Genomic DNA, 10,236 nt, shown 5'->3' on the forward strand with positions numbered 1-10,236 from the left:
TTGGGGGTGGAGGCCTCTGGTACAAATTACCAGAGGAGCTAATACCAATCCCGTGTAAATAGGGCTAAAGAAGCTTTTTTTATATAGTTATTATTTTTACTGTGTTCCTGCTCAGGATTAAGGATGTGGTAAAAATGATATCTTGCGTCTTTGTCTGCGGAAGGTGACCAAATAGGGGACACCTGAAAAAATATCTGACTGTGGTATATCACAGCAGCATTAGTGTAAAATTAAAGTTGAAGTGAAATTAAAACAAATCAAGCATCTTCAAAAGTTTTGCTAGGTATTTATTGCCATTGGGTCACATGACTTAGATGCTGCAAAAAATAAATTAATTCCATTTCTTTTCAATTTTGACATAGAAGTGTGATGGAGACAGATCAGGTTAAATGACAACCCAGATATATTCAATGATCAGAATTATAGCATTTTAATATTTTGTTAGCGATACATGTAAATCATTCAATGTGAGACAGAATCAGAACTGTAAAGTGATTTGATCAAATGAGACGATCTGATTGGCTCTATGAGCACAGTGCTGCATCTCTCTCAGAGCAGGCCGAGACACACGTGATGCTTGGAAGAAAAATAAATTCTGCTCTTTAGAAATGTTTCACAAAGAGTAAAGAGACCATGACAGAAAACAATGCAATGCAAATATACAGAAGAAAAATATATAGCAGAAATATACAATTGGAAGATCAAAAGACCATGACTTGAAAATATACAATGTAACGATTACTATGTTTCAGGTTGGAGGTGTCCTGTCCGATGTTTTACAGGTAATTATTATTTTTGTATTTGCAGTCTATGGGGAAAACATTCACTTTATGCTGCCGGCCACTGGAAAGAAATAGTCAGACAGCCATATGGGAAATCTGACTTCCAGGTGTGATAACAGATCCATTTTTCGACCTCTAATTAAGTAGATGTCTGCCCTCGAGAGCCGCTGGTGTACTTTTACTTAAAACAAATAAGTAAAAAAAGAAAAATGCTAAAAATAAAATAATAAGATGATAAAGAAAATGACCTCTGTCAGCTTTACCGCTGATCCAGGGGTAAAACGGTGACTTCAGGACATTGTTCTGTTGGACTGACCTCTGCCGTCCTCGGCACAGCGAGTCGTGGATCTTCTGCCAGGAGTCCATCTCTGATCTCCACAGTTTTGCTTTGGCTCTGATGAACTCTGACTCCTCTGATCCCTCACCTTTTGCCAGACTAATGCTATCTTTGCAGATGAAAAAGACATCCATGCCAATGAAGAGGGCATTCAGTGCGATCGCACCAGCTCTGGCTGACTTGGCAGCAGACAAAGCCCCTTTGGCTGCAGCCTGGCTAATATCTGGGATTTCCGCGGCTGCCTTGGCCACCGCTCTCTCAGTGTTTAGGATCTTATAGGCACCAAAGAGCCTGTCAATGGCCGTGAGAACGCCAACACCTCTACCGAAAATACTGCCCACTCTCCACGCCACATTCTCCCAGTCTGTCTCCCTGTTGGAGACTTCCTCCAGATGCTCCTGGAGAGCCTGAACATTCTTCATGAAGCTCTTCAAGGTTTTGTTCGCTTTATTCTTCTCTGTTTGGTTTACTCCAATCTCTGTGGCGGTGGTGACTATACCATTGACCCCGCTGGTAACACCCAGACCCAATCCAGTCATCGTGAGAGCAAAAGATACTCCAGCAGTGACTGGGATTAAAGCCAAACCAACGATGGAGAGCACTCCTCCCACCAACCCCACAGAGCTTCCTGCCACGCTGGAGATCTTTGCCCCCTTGTTCATCCTGTCCAGCTGTACAGCGGTCACCTCCAGGTCATCCAGGAACTGCAGCATCCTGGGACTCTGTTCACTAAACCTCTCTGTGAAGCCAGGCTTGGATTCCTCGCCGAACAAGAAGACCATCCGGAAGTTCTGGTCCTCCCTGTCGAATCAGAAACTAGAGATGAGTTCACCACCTCTCCAGACACAATATCAGCTGCAGAAAGGCTCTCGAAGTCTTAATAATGATAATAATAATAATAATAATAATAATAATAATAATAATAATAATAATAATAATAACTTGGATTTATATAGCGCTTTTCACAACCCAAAGACGCTTAACTTGACAGAAAGATCCATTGCTAAGGTGCATTTTGTAAATTTTGATTTCGTTTTCAAAGAAATGAGGGTTCTGAAGGTCCTGCTGGATGAGGCTCTTCAATGGTGTTTGTTGTGGGTTGATACATTGATACCTGATTTCATTCAGCTGGTTGATGTGAAGCAGCATGCCTTGAGCCTGGTAATCAGACAGGTCCTTCCTGAGGTCCACAGTGGTTTCTGTCTCCAGCGCAGACTCACTGAAACAGCTGTGAAGCACCAGTTTAGAATTACTTTAATAAATGTGATGAGATGGAGTTGAGTGAAGAAGAAGCAGGGCGCGTTTACCTTTTCTGCATTGTGTCACAGATTATCTGGCTGATCTTTATGTACCTGTCCAGCTGATATATCATCACGTCCACATTGTGAAGGACTGGGAGGAAGAAAACTCCTGCATTTCTTTTAAACTGGAGCAGAAGGGGACAGATTTTATGAGCAGCGATCAGGACCACATGGATGTCCTTCAGGTTGGTTCCTGTGGGCAGCTTCAGGGTTTGATTCCCCTCCGTGAACACATGGATTGAAGTGACCGCCAACTTCTCCACTGCATCCAGGAAGGCTTGGAGCTCCTCCAGACCTGGCAAAGTGTCCTCCAGCAGAGCAGACAGCTCCTTCTCCAACTCAACTTTTTGCCGGCCTGATTCAAGATTTTTCCTGATGCCGGTTTTCATCATGTTCAGCTCCGTTTCTCTGTACAGCATCCATCTGGAGCTCCTCTTGCAGAAGCTCCTCACTGTGGCCACATAGCTCAGAGTATCTGTGGTGTATTTGCACAAGGCCTTCTTCAGCTCTGTCCTGGAGGGAAGAAATTGAAGGATTTGACCATTAGCTGTCATCACACATTCTATAAATGTAAAGAGATACAAAAAGAGTTTGTCAAATCCATGAAACAGGAGACCTGTCCTGCTGTTACAAATTTTGTCCAACAGATGTCGCCAGAAAGCTGATGTGACTGGACTGGTTTTGTTCCAACAAAAAGTCTGATTGATTGATGTCCTGTCCTGTCTGCATTTACTTTATTTATTTATTTATTTTAAAAAAAAATGTTTTTAATCTTTCAACTACGCAAGGTCACGATTCACATTTTATTTTTCTGAATGCAGTAAATTTCCTCAATCTGCTTGTGCTCATTCATAAGCCGTACTGTAACTTGAAACACCTCCTCCGGTACGGAATGTTCACAAACAAGTTCCGTGGTACAGACCAGAGACGGCGGCATGAATGAGCATTAGGGATCAATCACAACCTGATAATTTGATCAAGTATGTCTGTAAAAGAGTTAGGGTTAAGGTTTAGGAAATCGCACGACGCTGAAGTTGGCACCACATTCGCCGCGGTTCTTCTTAGGTTTCGATTCCACCTTAAAAAAAGATTCCGCTATTTGACCACTAGATGGCTGCGCTTATCCCAACACTGTTCAACATATAAAATTCAGCGAATCATTATGTCTATGTTGAGGTAGATTTTTGACTAAATTATACAGTAGAAATGGACATGTGAGGTATCATTGGAAGGCCTGAGAGCTCTAGTATCACAATCAGCTGAGACATTTCACGGGATATCATTTTTGGCCTTTTGGGGGGACTTCACAGTTGGCAACTTTGTCATTCACATTATTTTATTTCTCATTTTTGTTATTGATTATTTCAGAATCTATACAGTACAATTTCACATGTGAGGTATCATTGGAAAGCCAGGGATGTCTACTATCACAATCAGTGGACATATTTCACGGGAAATCATTTTTGCCCCTTTGGGGCAACTTCAAAGTAGGCAACTTTGTCATTCATATTACTGTATTTCTCATTTTTGTTAATTATTACAAAATCTATACAGTAAAATTTGACATGTGAGGTATCATTGGAAAGCCTGGGAGCTCTACTAGCACAATCAGTTGAGACATTTCAGTCTTCCTCCAAAGAACACTCAAATCAACCCCGGGACTCACCCCTGCAGTTGCCCCTTCCCCAACTAAGGATCACCAAGTATCAAGTGAGTAGGGAGCTTATAAAGACAAAGGCGGGGAAAGCCACAGGCACGGATGCCACCAGCTCCAGGCTCCTCAGGAAGTGTGCGGCCCAACTCAGTGAGGTTGTCCAGTACATGGTCAACCTGAGCCTCAGCCTGGACACAGTACTGGTCCTGTGGAAGACCTCTTGTGTGGTGCCAGTTCCCAAGGTATCCCACCCTGGTGAATTTAACCACAACATACCTGTGGCTAGGGCTGCACGATTATGGCCAAAATGGTAATCCCGATTATTTTAGTCAATATTAAAATCACGATTATTAATCACAATTATTTATTTCATGCATTTTCTTTCGTTGACGGGGGCAGCATGCTATCGCTATCTTGCTACGCTAACTCAGCAAAGTTACGGATGACTGAAAGTGCTTGATTTGACATGTATGGTAGCCGGCTTTTTAAATGTTAATATCGCTGACGATCAGCTTAATTTAATCTTGGCAGCCAATATCGTCATCGTGATTAAAATTGAATTAATTGTGCAGCCCTACCTGTGGCCCTGACCTCCTACCTCATGAAGTCCATGGAAAGGATCATCTTTGGCCACGAGCTCCGTCCTGGACTGTCCATTAGACTACATCCAGGAGGTTGTGGACAGAAGGATGTTGGCCAAGCTGACATCCATCATGGACAAGACAACCCACCCCCTGCACCACACTGCAGAGAGCCTACAAAAAAATTGTCAATTTTTACTGTATAATTTTTGAAATAATCATTAACAAAGATGAGAAATACAGTAATATGAATGACAAGGTTGCCTACTTTGAAGTCCCCCCAAAGGGCCAAAAATGATTACCCGTGAAATGTCTCATCTTATTGCGCTAGTAGAGCTCCAAGGCTTTCCAATGATACATCACTTGTCAAAATTTACTGTATGATTTTTGAAATAATCCTTGTTAAACATGAAAAAAAAAAAAAAAAACATACCGTGAATGGCAAAGTTGCCTACTGAGAAGTCCCCCCAAAGGGCTAAAAACGATTTCCCGTGAAATGTCTCAGCTGATTGTGATAGTAGACCTCCCAGGCATTCCAATGATACCTCACATGTCCATTTCTACTGTATAATTTAGTCAAAATTCTACCTCAATCTAGATAAAATAATTCGCTGAATTTTCTATGTTGAACAGTGTTGGGATAAGCACATCTAGTGGTCAAATAGCGGAATTTTATTTTAGGGTGGAATCGAAACCTAAGAAATCACCGCGGCGAATGTGGTGCCAACTTCAGCGTCGTGAGATAGCGCTAAAGTCCCGCGGAAGAATCGTCGACGGGGGGTGGGGGGATATCGCGCTACAGTCCCGCAGCCCGGTACCACATAACCCACGGACCGGTACCGGTCCGCGGCCTGGGAACCACTGTCCTGAAATGCTCACCTTGTCTCGAAAGTCATGCCTCCAGTCTGGGGTCCTGACGGGTCCTCGCCTCGTGAGTTAAACCACAACGTAGCTTCTTTCTTCTTTATAAAACGTGAATTCTGCTGCTTCTGGTGTTGTTGAAGTGAAGCAATGGAAGGCTGAGTCGTCTTCTGGTCAGCATTTATAACTGCACTGTGTTTATTTTCATTTTCCTTCCTTCGTGTTGACAGCGTTGATCACACCCATCTCTGTCATCTATGACACTCAACCTCCTGCGCAGTTCTGGACTTGTTGGGGTGGGTGTGTCAGTTAGGGTTGCCACCTCCTAGACTTTCAAATCCGGGACATCTCGGGGGGGAGGGATCTCTCAAGTCAGTCTACGGGGGCGGGGGCGTCCCCGAAATATACGGGACAAAGTGAAGTGCGTCCCGTATCAGTTCATTACGGGACAGGTTTTTTAGTTGCCAAATATGGGACAATCGCGTATTTTACGGGAGGGTTGGCAATCCTATCTAGACCACAGACGGAAACCAAATGATGTTTTGTCATTTTCCCTAAAAAACGGGACAAATTGTGTCCCGGGAGAGATTTTCTTTTTCCCGGGACAGGTGGTGAAAAAAGAGAACAATTCTGGGAAAAAACGGGACGGGTGGCAACCCTAGTATCAATCCTAATGTTGATGGTATCAAAACCAAGGTGAGTATTTTTTTATTTTATTTTATTGGATTGATACTTGCAGGATGTGATCAATACTTTTGTTGCAGTTCCTCTTCTACAGTTTCACAGTTTATCGCCCTCCCCCCTTTTCACCCACCTAACCCCAGTGATGAAGGACCTTCAACGTAACTTGTTTTCCACAAACATCTACATGGAATGAAAATAACAGTTTGCTATGTTGTTGACATTGAGCTTTATACATAATTGGGGGCGGAAGCAGGGGAGGGGGCATTATTTACAAATTACCAGAGGAGCTAATACCAATCCCCTTTGAATAGGGCTAAAGGCCTTTTTTTTTTTTTACTGTGTAGGTTTAAGGATGTGGTGAAAATGATATCTTGCGTCTTTATCTGCTGAAGGTGAACAAATAGGAGACACCTGAAAAAATATCTGACTGTGGTATATCACAGCAGCATTAGTGTAAAATTAAAGTTGCAGTGGAATTAAAACAAATCAAGCATCTTCAAAGGTTTTGATAGGTATTTATTACCATTGGGTCACATGAATTAGATGCTGCAAAAATTTGACATAGAAGTGTGATGGAGACAGATCAGGTTAAATGACAACCCAGATATATTTAATGATCAGAATTACAGCATTTTAATATTTTGTTAGCAAAACATTAAAATCAATCAATGTGAGACAGAATCAGAACTGTAAAGTGATTTGATCAAATGAGATGATCTGATTGGCTCTATGAGCACAGTGCTGCATCTCTCTCAGAGCAGGCCGAGACACACGTGATGCTTGGAAGAAAAATAAATTCTGCTCTTTAGAAATGTTTCACAAAGAGTAAAGAGACCATGACAGAAAACAATGCAATGCAAATGTACAGAAGAAAAATATATAGCAGAAATATACAATTGGAAGATCAAAAGACCATGACTTGTTATGTAACGATTTCTTTATGAACTATGTTTCAGGTTGGAGGTGTCCTGTCCGATGTTTTACAGGTAATTATTATTTTTGTATTTGCAGTCTATGGGGAAAACATTCACTTTATGCTGCCGGCCACTGGAAAGAAATAGTCAGACAGCCATATGGGAAATCTGACTTCCAGGTGTGATAACAGATCCATTTTTCGACCTCTAATCAAGTAGATGTCTGCCCTCAAGAGCCGCTGGTGTACTTCATTTAAAACAAATAAGTAAAAAAATAAAGATGCTAAAAATAAAATAATGAGATGATAAAGAAAATGACCTCTGTCAGCTTTACCGCTGATCCAGGGGTAAAACGGTGACTTCAGGACATTGTTCTGTTGGACTGACCTCTCCCGTCCTCGGCACAGCGAGTCGTGGATCTTCTGCCAGGAGTCCATCTCTGATCTCCACAGTTTTGCTTTGGCTCTGATGAACTCTGACACCTCTGACATCTCACCTTTTGCCAGACTAATGCTGTCTTTGCAGATGAAAAAGACAGTCATGCCAATGAAGAGGATGTTCAGTGCGATCGCACCAGCTCTGGCTGACTTGGCTACAGCCATAACCCCTTTGGCTGCAGCCTGGCTAATATCTAGGATTTCCGCGGCTGCCTTGGCCACCACACTCTCAACGTTTGGGATCTTATAGGCACCAAAGAGCCCGTCAATGGCCGTGAGAACGCCAACACCTCCACCGAAAATACTGCCCATTCTGAAAGCCACGTTCTCCCAGTCGGTCTCCCTGTTGGAGACTTCCTCCAGATGCTCCTGGAGAGCCTGAACATTCTCCATGAAGCTCTTCAAGGTTTCGTTGGCTTTCTTCTCTGTGTTGTTTACTTGAGTCTCTGTGGTGGTGGTGACCATATCAATGACCCTGCTGGTATCTTCCAGGTCCACTTCAGTCATTGTGAGACCAAGAGACGCTCCAGCAGTGACTGGGATTAAACCCAAACCAACGATAGAGAGCACCAACCCCACTGAGCCTCTTGCCATGCTGAAGATCTTTGCCCCCTTGTTCATCCTGTCCAGCTGTACAGCGGTCACCTCCAGGTCATCCAGGAACTGCAGCATCCTGGGACTCTGTTCACTAAACCTCTCTGTGAAGCCAGGCTTGGATTCCTCGCCGAACAAGAAGACCATCCGGAAGTTCTGGTCCTCCCTGTCGAATCAGAAACTAGAGATGGGTTCACCACCTCTCCAGACACAACATCAGCTGCAGAAAGGCTCTCGAAGTCTTAATAATGATAATAATAATAATAATAATAATAATAATAATAATAATAATAATAATGATAATAACAACTTGGATTTATATAGCGCTTTTCACAACCCAAAGACGCTTAACTTGACAGAAAGATCCATTGCTAAGGTGCATTTTGTAAATTTTGATTTCGTTTTCAAAGAAATGAGGGTTCTGAAGGTCCTGCTGGATGAGGCTCTTCAATGGTGTTTGTTGTGGGTTGATACATTGATACCTGATTTCATTCAGCTGGTTGATGTGAAGCAGCATGCCTTGAGCCTGGTAATCAGACAGGTCCTTCCTGAGGTCCACAGTGGTTTCTGTCTCCAGCGCAGACTCACTGAAACAGCTGTGAAGCACCAGTTTAGAATTACTTTAATAAATGTGATGAGATGGAGTTGAGTGAAGAAGAAGCAGGGCGCGTTTACCTTTTCTGCATTGTGTCACAGATTATCTGGCTGATCTTTATGTACCTGTCCAGCTGATATATCATCACGTCCACATTGTGAAGGACTGGGAGGAAGAAAACTCCTGCATTTCTTTTAAACTGGAGCAGAAGGGGACAGATTTTATGAGCAGCGATCAGGACCACATGGATGTCCTTCAGGTTGGTTCCTGTGGGCAGCTTCAGGGTTTGATTCCCCTCCGTGAACACATGGATTGAAGTGACCGCCAACTTCTCCACTGCATCCAGGAAGGCTTGGAGCTCCTCCAGACCTGGCAAAGTGTCCTCCAGCAGAGCAGACAGCTCCTTCTCCAACTCAACTTTTTTCCGGCCTGATTCAAGATTTTTCCTAATGCCGGTTTTCATCATGTTCAGCTCCGTTTCTCTGTACAGCATCCATCTGGAGCTCCTCTTGCAGAAGCTCCTAACTGTGGCCACATAGCTCAGAGTATCTGTGGTGTATTTGCACAAGGCCTTCTTCAGCTCTGTCCTGGAGGGAAGAAATTGAAGGATTTGACCATTAGCTGTCATCACACATTCTATAAAAGTAATGAGATACAAAAAGAGTTTGTCAAATCCATGAAACAGGAGACCTGTCCTGCGGTTACAGATTTTGTCCAACAGATGTCGCCAGAAAGCTGATGTGACTGGACTGGTTTTGTTCCAACAAAAAGTCTGATTGATTGATGTCCTGTCCTGTCTGCATTTACTTTTTTTTTTTTTTCAATCTTTCAACTACGCAAGGTCGCGATTCACCTTTTAGTTTTCTGAATGCAGTAAATTTCCTCAATCTGCTTGTGCTCATTCATAAACCGTACTGTAACTTGAAACACCTCCTCCGGTACGGAATGTTCACAAACAAGTTTCATGGTACAGACGAGAGCCGGGGGCATGAATGAGCATTAGGGATCATTCACAACCTGATTATTTGATCAAGTATGTCTGTAAAAGAGTTAGGGTTAGGGAGATCGCGCTAAAGCCCCGCAGCCTGGTACCACATAACCCACGGACCGGTACTGGTCCGCGGCCTGGGAACCACTGTCCTGAAATGCTCACCTTGCCTCGAAAGTCATGCCTCCTGTCTGGGGTCCTGACGGGTCCTCGCCTCGTGAGTTAAACCACAAAGTAGCTTCTTTCTTCTTTATAAAACGTGAATTCTGCTGCTTCTGGTGTTGTTGAAGTGAAGCAATGGAAGGCTGAGTCGTCTTCTGGTCAGCATTTATAACTGCACTGTGTTTATTTTCATTTTCCTTCCTTCCTGCTGACAGCGTTGAACACACCCATCTCTGTCATCTATGACACTCAACCTCCTGTGCAGTTCTGGACTTGTTGCTGGGGTGGGTGTATGAATCCTAATGTTGATGGTATCAAAACCAAGGTGAGAATTTTTTTTTTTATT

General features: G+C 43.2%; 2 protein-coding genes across 3 annotated transcripts; both read right to left on the reverse strand.

Annotated features, from left to right (window-relative positions):
- Positions 1-266: 266 nt before the first annotated feature.
- LOC142890005 (uncharacterized) lies at positions 267-5,750 on the reverse strand. Of its 2 annotated transcripts, XM_076028739.1 has the most exons (5): positions 5,535-5,750; positions 4,673-4,829; positions 2,427-2,933; positions 2,234-2,347; positions 267-1,920 (listed from the first exon to the last, which is right to left on the reverse strand). In XM_076028739.1, exons 2-5 carry the CDS (start codon positions 4,780-4,782, stop codon positions 918-920), a joined length of 1,734 nt encoding a protein of 577 aa, XP_075884854.1. In that variant the 5' UTR covers positions 4,783-4,829; positions 5,535-5,750; the 3' UTR covers positions 267-917. The 2 variants fall into 2 exon arrangements, with proteins under 2 accessions (XP_075884854.1, XP_075884855.1); XM_076028740.1 differs by lacking the exon at positions 4,673-4,829 and having other exon boundaries at positions 5,535-5,749.
- A 1,033-nt stretch (positions 5,751-6,783) lies between these two features.
- On the reverse strand, positions 6,784-10,231 carry LOC142890006 (uncharacterized). The gene is made up of 4 exons (XM_076028741.1): positions 9,894-10,231; positions 8,821-9,327; positions 8,628-8,741; positions 6,784-8,311 (listed from the first exon to the last, which is right to left on the reverse strand). Exons 1-4 carry the CDS (start codon positions 9,908-9,910, stop codon positions 7,228-7,230), a joined length of 1,722 nt encoding a protein of 573 aa, XP_075884856.1. The 5' UTR covers positions 9,911-10,231; the 3' UTR covers positions 6,784-7,227.
- Between the last annotated feature and the right edge of the window lie 5 nt (positions 10,232-10,236).

Source organism: Nelusetta ayraudi, unplaced genomic scaffold (genome assembly GCF_046127955.1).
Source record: "Nelusetta ayraudi isolate G7.1 ecotype Tasmania unplaced genomic scaffold, CSIRO-AGI_Nayr_v1 ptg000026l, whole genome shotgun sequence".
NCBI classification, from domain to species: Eukaryota; Metazoa; Chordata; class Actinopteri; order Tetraodontiformes; family Monacanthidae; genus Nelusetta; species Nelusetta ayraudi.